The 12040-nt window shown below is 32.2% G+C and overlaps 1 protein-coding gene across 3 annotated transcripts; it reads left to right on the top strand.

Annotated features, from left to right (window-relative positions):
• Positions 1 to 315: 315 nt before the first annotated feature.
• LOC129807571 (uncharacterized) lies at positions 316 to 8967 on the top strand. Of its 3 annotated transcripts, none has more exons than XM_055856942.1 (8): positions 316 to 463; positions 1032 to 1121; positions 2835 to 3046; positions 4463 to 4598; positions 7554 to 7687; positions 7778 to 7900; positions 8327 to 8531; positions 8606 to 8967. In XM_055856942.1, exons 2-8 carry the CDS (start codon positions 1055 to 1057, stop codon positions 8773 to 8775), a joined length of 1047 nt encoding a protein of 348 aa, XP_055712917.1. In that variant the 5' UTR covers positions 316 to 463; positions 1032 to 1054; the 3' UTR covers positions 8776 to 8967. The 3 variants fall into 3 exon arrangements, with proteins under 3 accessions (XP_055712917.1, XP_055712916.1, XP_055712918.1); XM_055856941.1 differs by having other exon boundaries at positions 1020 to 1121; XM_055856943.1 differs by lacking the exon at positions 8606 to 8967 and having other exon boundaries at positions 1020 to 1121; positions 8373 to 8448.
• The last annotated feature ends 3073 nt before the right edge of the window (positions 8968 to 12040 follow it).

Here is a 12040-nt window from a genome sequence, read left to right as displayed (position 1 = left end):
GAAAATCTCAATAAATATGAAAACGCTTGCGCACGAAGTACTTGGTACTGGGTTTACAATAACGCAAAAGGTTTCTTGATATAATTTTTTATATTTTATTGTGAATGATAAAAATATCAAAGTGCAAGCTTAGTGTTCATTATTAAATCCACATTAAAAGACGCTTTAGTACAATCAGTACAATTGACAGAATTTCTAAGATGTATTTTAAATAACACAACTAAAACGTCGTTCAAACAAAAGTGTGACTCCAGCGTATGAGGAAATCTCAATTATGTGTTTGTTTTCGAAACGAAGGATTTAGTCTGTAGCGTGCAAGAGTCAGAGAAAGGACTTGCTGCAGAACACACGCATTTGTGAAGTGGCAACCATAAGAAAATGTGCTTTTAATAGTACTTAACATCACATATTCAAAAACTGTCGTGAATTTTTGTGTTTAATATTGAGTTTATTGATAAAGAAAGTTAGAGAACAGATTTACCTTTCTTTCTATAGTTAAAAAGATTTGAAAGTTTTTTTTTATAAAATGTGAATAAATTGATTGCAAATTGTGAAAAAATATACTAAATTTTTTGTTGGAAAATAGAACTAAGCTTAATCGTTTTTTCAACTTAAAATTAGGAAATCAATATGTCTCAGTTACATTCTTTTTATCAATTCTTAGAAAATAAATTTAAAAAAAAATTGTTAAGATACATACTAATATGTTTGAATTGCCCCCATTAAATTTTAGATAATTTGCATTGTAGTTATATTATCATAATAACAAAATTTCAATAATTTTTTTTTACATAATTAAGTGGTTTATTTGGCGTATTACAAAATATTTATAATGAAGTTTACATTGAGTAGATTTCTATTGACATTTATTGTATTATTTAAATATTAACGTAAATCATTATTGGTAAATCTACTCAATTGAATAGCTTCTTATATGTATGTATCTTTAAGAAAGGAAGAAAAATTAAAAGATGAATCTAATTAATATATTAATTTAACATAAAAATATACCATTTAAGGATTTTTCTCAGATCTTTCAACATAGGCGTTCATTATGAATATTATTATTCTTAATATTCATTACAAAATTCAAATTCTGCTGCTGACAAGCTTACTTTTAGGTGAGATACACATTAATAATTTATATGGCAAATATGCAGGAGATATGAGATATCAGGGCTTAATTATCCGGCAAAATAATTACTTTTATTTTTTTTTCAATTTGTAAAAAAAAAGTATAAAGTTTATTGGTTAAATAGTATAAAGGTATGTGCTTATAACTTTAATAATAGATTGAATAAAAGGGAAAATTAAAAAAAAAAAACAAGACAAATAATATACGAATTAACGTACGGCCGGAACTAATTAAGTCAGTAGCTAAGTATTTAAACTAAAAATATTATAATAATAAACAAAAACATAATAGCAGCAATATGTTTCATAGAGGAACTAGGCCTTATCGAAAGAGCGATTTTTGGAGAATGCAATATTAACTAACTTATTTATTTAGGAATACTAGTGTCAGTATTATGCCCCGCGTAATCAAGTATAGTTGAGCTCACATCTTCAATGTTAGAAAAATTCCAACACGGGACACTTGTTTCAAGTGATAAAATCCATTGAGTGATATTTAATATAAATATAACAATGATTTTATTTATCTTTTAAACAAAATTTCATCAGAATATGAAGACAATAGCCGGTCTCATTCCAGAATATTCTAAATCGACTTAGGGCCGTGACAGACTTGAGGATTAGCCGAGAGATGGCCTAGCGTAATTATATTCGAAGTAATGCGTAAACTACATTGTTATCATTTTCTACTAAGTCGTCTCTCGGCTTAAATCCTGAGTGTGTCAATGACCTTAGACTTTATATCCTCTGTGATCAATCTCTACAATTTCCGGAAAAATGTGGTAGTCATCCGACATCCTACTTACTAACTTAGCTAACTGCAACGTCTCTTCAAGGAACCGGTCCTCTCGCACTAACCTCTTCCAGTCCTCGTGACTCTCTGTCTGCTCGCTCCCAGAAATGTAGGAAACGTAGTATAGGTCGCTATCGAAAAGTCTGTCCTATTAGAGGCTCCTTGTGAGTTTTCATAACAATCTTGCTTTTACGGGGAAGAGTTGTTAGCCCCTCGCCCAACCCTCTCTAGAAGAACCAGATTCCTTGTTCTTTAGCCTCAGGTTCATGACTTCCCACTGAGGTTGGTTACCCAATCTTTCATCACTCACCTGAGTGTACCCGGGGCCTACCAGGCATATTATAGCCCGCTTGGAGGTGAACATAGGAACTGAGAGGAAGAGAAGAGACTATGTGTCGCATTACCCTCCCCTCACCATTTAGACCCCGACATCCTACAGACCAGATTGAAAAATTTTAAAAATATATTTAAAATAATTATATAGGATGGATGGGAATTTGCCAACTTTAAATGATGGTGCTCCAGAAATTTTGTTAAACTGAGATAGCATAGTATGGAATGGAAATATTAATATATTTGACACCTTTATGTACTAAATATTAATTTACATAATACATTATGCACTGAAATGTATTTGATGCCTATAACTGAGTCGGATTGAACCTATTCTAATTCACTTTTATAAAGAATGCTAGGTCAAACACATTAACAGCAAAATTAGAATTTAATACTAATTTTAAATTCTTTAATATATAAAAGATACAACTAACAAAAATTTTAGTTAATGGTTAGATAAATATATTTTTTGCCCATTGCACATTTTAGCCCATTTGAATTTTGAATCAGATTATTCTCATGTGTAATGATTCTCTTTTTCTCTGTACCTTTCATATACTACATGTCCCAGGAAAAGTGGCAAATTCTTTGCGTGATGTATATGTCATGGTCCCAAATGCCGTCCGAAGAGGTGATACTGCATCGTTAATTTGTCATTATGACCTCGAAGGTGATGACCTGTACTCTGTCAACTGGTATAAGGGTAGACAAGAGTTTTACGGATATACACCAAAAGAAATGCCCACAATGAAAATTTTCAACATTGCAGGAATTGCAATAATTGTGAGTATAAATCAGCTGCACGAAAATACCATAGTAACTTAGTAAATTGTGTGAATAAATCATTTTTTTACCATTGAAATTCACACTTTCTTCCATGGCCGTCCGCGAAATTGCTGCATACCTTTTACACGTAAAAACATCTTTGAAAAAAACTTTTTTAAAACTTACTTATTTTATAATCAATATCAAATTTTTCATGCATTATTTTCCTATATACTTACCAGAAAAATGAAAAATATAACTCTTTCATTTTATAATGAAATTACAATTTAATATGACTATCTAATATTTTTTTTGGTTTTGGAAAAAAAATCATACATAATTTATTTTAAGAACTGTAAATTTAAAAAATTGCTAATAAAATTTTAACTATGAAAATAAGTGTTATTTATGAAAAAAAAGTTATCATTAAAAATCAAAATCAAACCTTACTGAAGCATCATCAATTATGATGAATTTCATAACATATTTATCATAGATATAACTTACACATCTTCGCAAAAAATAAGCCATCTCTCAGATGCGACAGATCTCTCAGTTGAAATTAAAAATAAGAGTATTTTTTGAATAATTTTCAACTTAACGTAAAATCTATTGCGTGAGATAATTCATCATGGCATCTTCCTCATTATAATAACGTGGCTTGAAATATATTCGAAAGAAGAAATGTACGAAATTGGTGGAGAATATTTGCATACAACATTAATTCAAAGAAATATTTACATATATAAGAGAAGATAAATATTTTGTCACTTTTCCTGCTTTTTTTCCTTACGATTCCTCCTCATACACCTCAAGAACTCTTAAGCTGTGAATTATTCTCCATTCACTGACATACACATCATACATGTACAGTTTATTATTATCTTGAACTTTTTGCTCCTCCCTCTGTACTTTTATACACCATCATTCCTCAATATCTTCCTTGATATTGCGGTTTTTTTTATTTCAATGTTCAGTTTACAATGTACGGTTCACCTTTACTGAAAAGGTGTATTTCTCAACTAGAAGAAATTGCTGAAAGACTATTTGTTCTTTTTTGTGTAAGTTTGCGGAAGGTTGAAAGTTGTGAACTTGTTGATAAATAAATATAAAGAACAATATGCACCCATTTCAAATATGGAATGATGAAAACAAATAATAAGACAAAGAGAATTTCATAATGGGAAAAAACTTTTCTCGCGCAGTTCATTGGTTTATACTTATACATATAGCAAAATATTTCAGATATTTCTTAAACTGAAGTAAAACCTTCCCCTAAAAAGCCTCATTTGAAGTGAATAAATAGTTTCAATAAAATTCAATTTTTTTTCTTTCAATTCTTGGACGATAGTTTAACGGTGCTGTAAAATACTAGATGAATGTTTTTGCGATACATATAAAGGAAAAAGACTCATATATAGATAATTCTTATAGAAATCCCTATCCAACGAGAGCCATATTACTCTGGAGAATGTTCAACTTATAAGTTCTGGGAGATACAGCTGTGAAGTTACCGTAGATGCACCTTCTTTTCACACATACATTTCCTCGGCTGACATGGAAGTAGTCGGTTAGTAATTTTAAAGTTGTTTTTATTTTTTTTTGTAATTGCACGCAAAAATGCTCCAATATTAAAAACAAAAACATTCATTTAACACTATAATATTAATGAGAAAAATAATATTCTAATTGAAAGCATGGGTAAATTCTGCAAAATTCAATCAGATATATAACCAATTGAACATTAAATTGGGTTGCAAAAAGTTTACAACTCTGCAGAAAAAGTTTCTGTTATATATTTACATATGTGCAAAAAATATTATAAATTAATTTTGAGACTTGTCGTGTTTTATTCAGTCACGTGAAATGAAAAAGGAAATTCAATAAGTGAAACTTCTGCATAAAAAGTCATATTAATATTGTATTATCAAACTTTTCGTACTCAATGGGGTATATATGTCTTGCTTGGTCAAATATTCCATTTTAAATGAAAAATAATTGTTATGGATTTTTCTTTTGAAAACTTCATAATTTTTCAAAAATTTCAAAAATGAATTCTAGCTGGTGGCTCTTTTATAACCACAACAGAAAAAATGAATCTTAAGAAAATGAGAGAATTAAAAAAAGCTAGTGATCCTATAAAACCTATAAAATAAGCCTAGATTAGTTTATTGTATAGGTGAGATTCTTAACGTGAGCAAACTCGGATTGCGGAACTTAAAATGATTGATTGATTTGGAATCAAATTTCTGAAAAATTGCAAACTTTTATTTAAATCAAAATATCCAGAATGCATCATCAAAATCGATTGAGCAAGAGTCTAGATAATTGAGTTTATATAATATGAAAATTGATCTTTCGACTGTGTGTGGCGCCGCTAGTGTTCCTACCAAGTTCAAATGTTCTAGAAAGTTGTTGCGTTTTGCACCCTCACTTGTCAAAATCGGTCAAATAGAACCAGAAATATGGCGTTTTGAATTTCGTAAAACTTGACCTCTGATATCTCCGGTTCTATGTTAACCACAGCGAACCCACGCCACTTTTTGTAAACTTCATATACTAAACTACAATACTCTAAAATTTAATTAGCTGGCATAATGGCGTTTTTTGAGAAAAATGAGTTTGAAGTTTGACGCTATCGCAGCGCCATCTGTGGTGACCTTTAGAACTTTCATCTGAAAGTGCTCATCGAGAAAAAACCAAAAACCCAAAATTTACCTCAAAAATGTTAATTAGACCCAGATTTGTAGCCCCAGATTTGATAGGCATAATCTGCGGCTACAACATACTAAAATGTCAACTTGATGTACAAAGGAGTATTTGAGTTATTTAACTTTTGAAATTTATTTAACTTTTAAAATTTATTTTTTTTTCTATGTTAATAAAGAAAGTGGAATTTCACGAGAGCTTTCCAAAATGCTCTCACTTTTTAGATTCTGAAAATTATAACCGGAGTTATGACAATTTTTAAGATTTGTTTTTTTTTAACCCTTGTAGCTCGGGTCAGGGGTGTCAGGGGACCTTAAGTTTGGTATTGATCGAAAGCCCTAAGACCCAGCTATAACATACCAAAATTTGAGTTCGATCGATGCCATAGGGGCAGAACTCTTGAGAAAACAAAAAAGGGGGGTATTCAAAATGGCGGAAGGAGGGATGGGGGGTGGCGTGTCAATGCACTAAGTTGCAATTTTCACCCGATATATAAACTTTACCGAAAACCGCAAGTCGATATCTTTCTTAGTTTGGGAGCTATTAAGCTCCAAAGAGCGGCCAGACGGACGGACGGACGGACAGACGGACGGACAGACGGACGGATGGACGGACGGACGGACGGACGGACGGACGGATGGATGGACGGACGGACGGATGGACGGACGAACACATTCTGGCAAATTTTGGGGCCGATCGGAGGACATGAGATTTTGTTAGGATTATAGTAAGTGAAATTGTTAAGAATCTCACCTAATAAATATTTATTTAAGGATTTAATCATTTATGTTATTGTCCCAAGCATTTTTGACTAAATTAATAAGAAATGTGGTTTTCACGTGATTTACTAAAACCGTTTTGGTGCAGAAAAATCTTTTCGCTGGTTAAGAAAAGACAAAAAAGTTATAGTGAATTGCAGTGAATATATTTTTCTTGCGAAATATAGTTTTTGACAAATAACTAATAAATTAGATACGATCTTTATTACAACCAACCTGTAATGAAACAAATCAAAATTATTCCGTGTCTGTTACTTTTTGCCTCAAAATGTTTGAGAATGCCATAATATTAACTTTTAACAAAAGGCGTGAAAGGCACATGTCTTTTCGAGACAGAAGAAATGCTTTTTAGCAAAGGTAAAGAACGATAAGTTCCCTATAGGAAAGGTTTTTTTTACAAATCTTTCAGATTTTCTGAGAGGTCGTAAAAAAATCTGTTTTTGTGGCATTGTGCCCCAGATTATCTTTATTACTGCATATTATATTTTTCCATATATGCTAAAATAAAAAAAAGTCATGAAATTTTTCATAAATTTTCTCCGATTAAAATTTTACATATTGCTCACAATATAATTTATATATTATTGATTACATTGGGATTGGGAAAAAGCTTTGTACGAAGCACATTATTTGCATGTTGTTTTTTGTTGTTTCTAAAGAGATTATTACTCACATAAACTTTTGCTCACTTAAATATTTCAATTAAATTTTTTTTTCAACAAATTGAAATGATTCTTGTTATTCAACTCTATATCATTCGTTGTAGTGTCCACCATTTCTAGTTGGTTGCACATAATAATTGTAGCAGAAAACAGTGGGAAATGTTCTCTCGACATACAACTTCAACTTAAATTTATATTGCAAATAAAAAAAAGTTACTTATAAAGGAATACAGGGCAATATCGGAGAACGAGTGCCAATTTTGGATTAGCGTGAAAATTGAATTTACGCGAAAGTTGAAGAAAAAAAAAGAAATACATGTTTTATGTGATGTACAAGAATAAGCAATGTTTGAAATATTATTGCAACAATTTCAGAGTTGCCACACCATCGTCCTGCTATTGTTGGAACTCGTCCAAAGTATCGCGTTCGCGATAGCGTACGTGCAAATTGTACTTCAAGACTTTCTAAACCGGCAGCTAACTTGACATGGAGTATCAACAACTTGCCTGTGAGTAAATTTACCCACTTTATTTCGCTATTTATGCAAAAGTATACAAATTTTATAAATGGTTCTACGGATAAATTTCATGGTTTTCAGGTTAATCCATCTTATGTGAAATATCACAAACCTATTAAACATTACGATAATAATTTGGAAACTGCTGTCACTGGAATACAATTTGTCATAAACAAGCATCACTTCATTGAAGGAAAGCTAAAGGTATTTAAAATTTACATTTCACTCCCATAAACTTTAAGTAACATATTACATATCGTAGTTTATAAACCAGTGTCGTATAAGGATATTAACAGCTTTTTCAAAGAATTTTGATTTTTAAAATATTTATTTTTCCAATGAAACACTCACTCACGAAGGACCAAAAAGTATTAAAATTGCAAAATGAGCGTACAATAAAATGTATTAAACTTTGTTTGTCGATAACCTAGAATTATTATAGAAGCATATGTGTAGTTTCTTATTTTAATTATTATATCAAGCACTTTATTAGAAATATTATATATAATGCATATGACAGAAACCACGAAAACATCAGAAAAATATTTAAAAATAGGAAATGTGTTAATCCTAAATATTTCATTGGATAACTTATTGGTTATGTAAAGAAAAATTTCTATAAACTTTCAGCTAAAGTGTTTGGCGACAATACATGATATTTACATTCAATCTACAGAGAAGAGCTTAGAGGAAGAGAAACCCAAAATTTATACTACTAGAACATCAAATGTTAATTACATGAACTTCCATCTCAATTTACCTCATGATCAATCTCCTACTGTCCATAATGCGGACTCATTTGGACGGAAGAACAGCTATGAAACTGAATTTTATGGTAACTATGTATATTATATCTTATAAAATTTCTTTTTAATATATTCTAATATATAATATTTTTGACTTTCATAGAGCCAGAATCTTCACACAATTCTGCGACACGAAACTTAAACTTCTGCTCTTCGTTTAGTTGTTCAATGATTGCAATCATTGCAATAATTCGTAGTTCAGTCATTACACTAAAATCCATCAGTATTTTTGCTGAGATATTATTTTTCAAAAAAAAAACTTTATCTCTGTAAAACCTGTCTTCTTTGAGCCAAAATACATTTTTGTACATATATGTATGTATGTAGAAAAGCAATTAAAATCTATTGATCTTGTGCTGAAAATACAGTCATAAAATTGAAAGTAATCTAGAAAGGGTATAGAAAACTTTATCACTAAACTGTTGAACATTTCATGAAAATAAAAAGCTCAATTAAATCATTAAATTTTTGTATTTTAATAACAATTTTGATATTTTATTATTACTTCCTAATTAATTAAATCATCAATTTATTGCAGAAGCTTTTGATTGTAATTGTGCCCATATGATTTCTGCAAAGGTAAGGTGTGCCTTGAGTGAATCTGACCTAGATAGGTAGATATAAATTTGAACTTCTCAAATTTGAACGACGGTTCCATTCAAAATGTAAAATATGAGATTATGTAAAAGAAATTTTGGATGGAGTTTAAATTAGAACTATTTTTCTCTGGTGTTTCTTCAGTTTTAATTCAACAAATTCCACCTATTTAACAACAAATTCAGTTGATAAAATTCTCTTAAAATTATTTTCCCTAGTTTAGGAAAAATGAATTACACATAAATTCCATTACCTTTTTGAAAATATTGTTCAAATTTGAGGAGTGACAAATATCATCTATACCCCCCAAATGTTCAAATTTGAGGAACTCTACTGTATAATCAAAGATATCTTGACCTGACTGCATTTTCGGTGTTTATGAAGCGATTTTCGTGAAATTTTAGTATATTATATCTGAGTTCGAGGTCCTCCTAACAGTGGGTACAATCCGTCTCCACTCCACCCCACTACGCCCCGACCCTTACCATATCTAAATTGGCAAGGGTCTATCTCTAATATTTATCAACCGATTTCAATGAACTTTCTTTTTCTTTTGTTGGCCTTCTGTACTCAAACTATATAGAATAGAAAATAACCAGTGATAAGCTCAGATAAGCTTATAGTAGGTGAAAGTCTTAACAGGCCATTTGTGGAACTTTGTGCAACTCGAGGTGCTTACAACTCGGAAAGCATATAAATTCGGCTCTGAGTTGAATTTTAAGGAGAATGAATAGCATTAAGCCCATTTTATCCGTTTCAGCCGCCTAGACCAGTTTGTTCGACGAGATTCTTTATTCCCAAAATTCAACCCACAGTCGAATTTATAAGCTTTCCGAATTGCAACCACCTCGAGTTGCACACATTTCGAGATCGTCTGTAAAAAACTTGAACTACCATAAGCTTATCTCGACTTATCACTGGTTTTCTTATAAATTGTGACAGTGCCATATAAAATTTAGAAGGAAATGTCGCAAGATCTTTAGGGGGAAGTAGGGCTACTTTGTGTTGGGGCAGCTTTGAAATTGGGCTTTTTTCTCCCATTTTAAAATAAAATTAAGTCATTTCATTTCATTTGAAAAACTGCGAAAATTTGTCAATGGTCAGTGGGGAGCTCAGCCAAAACTGATGCGTACTTCTGCACTTGCCCTATCTTTTTCCGTAGCAGAGTACGCAGCTGAAGTATGGGAGAGATCCGCGCACGTTAAGCAAGTTGACGTCGCTCTTCATGATACCACCCGTATAGTAACAGGGTGCCTAAAGGGCACGCCAGTGGACAAGAGATGTCCAAGGTTCTTTCTGAACCAAAGCATCTTCTCCATGGTCACAAAAGACCCAGAGCAAGGCTGAAGTCTCGCAGGAGCTTTTGCCACTCTGTTAAACCACTTGACCAATCTCCGGAGGAGGCCAGACTCAATCTGTAGAAGGACGTCTTTCCATCAGATTTTGTCGAATTAAGGGAAGGCCTTCCTCCTGGTGATGACCAAGACTGGAAGACATGGAAGTCTCTCAATCGTTTGAGAAGCGACGTAGCGCGCTCGACAGACAACAGACGGCGATGGGGATTCTCCGAATGTGACATCCTTTGTGACTGTGGGGTGATCCAAACCACCCCCCACTTCTGTGTTTGTCCGTTGTCCCCTGCTTCATGCGGAACAGGGGATTTTATGTCGGCAAGTCCGCTTGCCATTGACGTGGCCCGTTTTTGGGCAAGACAAACTTGATTTTAGGCCTCGACACGATTAATAATAATAATAATTTGAAAAAGAAAGGAAATAGCCTAATTTCAAAGATAAAAATGAAAAATCTTATACAGCAGGGTTTTGAGCAATCTCAAAAAATATAACTTTTTATGGGAAGGGAAAGTATAAGGATGAAATGAGGGGTATGTTAATAATGGTCTCAGGATCGACTTATGAGGGGTCCCCCGGAGGTTACAAGTCGCTATCTCTAACTGTTAGGCCTCTTGACAGGGTAACGGCCGGACAAACGGACAAACAGCCTGATGGCAAGAAAACTCAAAACTTCAGATTTCCAAAATCCTACTAAAATACGTCCTCTTAGAAGGTAGAGTCGAAAAAAATAATTATATAACTTAAAATAGAGATATTATATATAATGCTCGTTCTGTTGAGTTCAAGCAGAAAAATTATGAAAAAGTGACCTTATAAGAGAAGGGCATGACGAAATGACCCAATATTGATGGGATAATCCAGCATATCTACTAGGATATCCAAACACACTCTTCATCCCATAATCACACATAAATAACTAAACGAATTTTTACAAAAAATTATAACGCCTTTAAGAAGTAGGTAGAGGTGTTAGGGAAGGAGACCTATGGGAATTAAACGATTTTCGGTACCATATAACAAATTCTATCCCAATGTTTCCAACCGTTTAGGAGGAATTATGTATTATTATATAATTATATAATCTGTAAATAAAAAAAATCTTTAGTCTCCACACATTTTCAAAATATGTTTCACAAACTGAAAGTCCTTGGATTATACAATTCTTTTCTTTTTAGTTTCAGATGTGGAAAAGCCAAAAAACCTCTCTAATTGTGTAGATTTTTGCACGTATGCACATATTTTATTTTTCGAGTACATAGAATATATGCTATTAAACTTTTTTGAACTTATTATTATACTGACTCAACAATTGTACTTCTTAATTGGTATGGAAATTATGGGACAAGCATTGTAAAACTACCTTAATAATATAAAGTGTGATAAACTGATATCTCCTCTATTCTTGTAGCTCCTCGTGGCCAAAATTCTTCAACAATATACTACATGCGACTCAAAATCCCCGTTGGTCGATTATTCAATAAAACACTCAGAGTGAAATGAAAGAATTGTGGCGCCACGGGTGGCGTCTGTCCGTCTGTTTTTCTCATCTCTTCTGTCTCACTAACCCATCTCATGTTTCCTCCCGAATA

Source organism: Phlebotomus papatasi, chromosome 3 (assembly GCF_024763615.1).
Source record: "Phlebotomus papatasi isolate M1 chromosome 3, Ppap_2.1, whole genome shotgun sequence".
Lineage (NCBI taxonomy): Eukaryota > Metazoa > Arthropoda > Insecta > Diptera > Psychodidae > Phlebotomus > Phlebotomus papatasi.
Note: the sequence above shows the minus strand (reverse complement) of the source record. Positions and strands in the feature narration are given on the sequence as shown.

Bases quoted from the DNA above. Each gene is read 5' to 3' on its own strand.
- LOC129807571 (XM_055856942.1), top strand. From the start codon at position 1,055: ATGAATATTATTATTCTTAATATTCATTACAAAATTCAAATTCTGCTG. The intron at 1,122-2,834 runs GTGAGATACACA...TACATGTCCCAG, and splicing joins GCTGACAAGCTTACTTTTAG to GAAAAGTGGCAAATTCTTTG. The intron at 3,047-4,462 runs GTGAGTATAAAT...TAATTCTTATAG, and splicing joins TTGCAGGAATTGCAATAATT to AAATCCCTATCCAACGAGAG.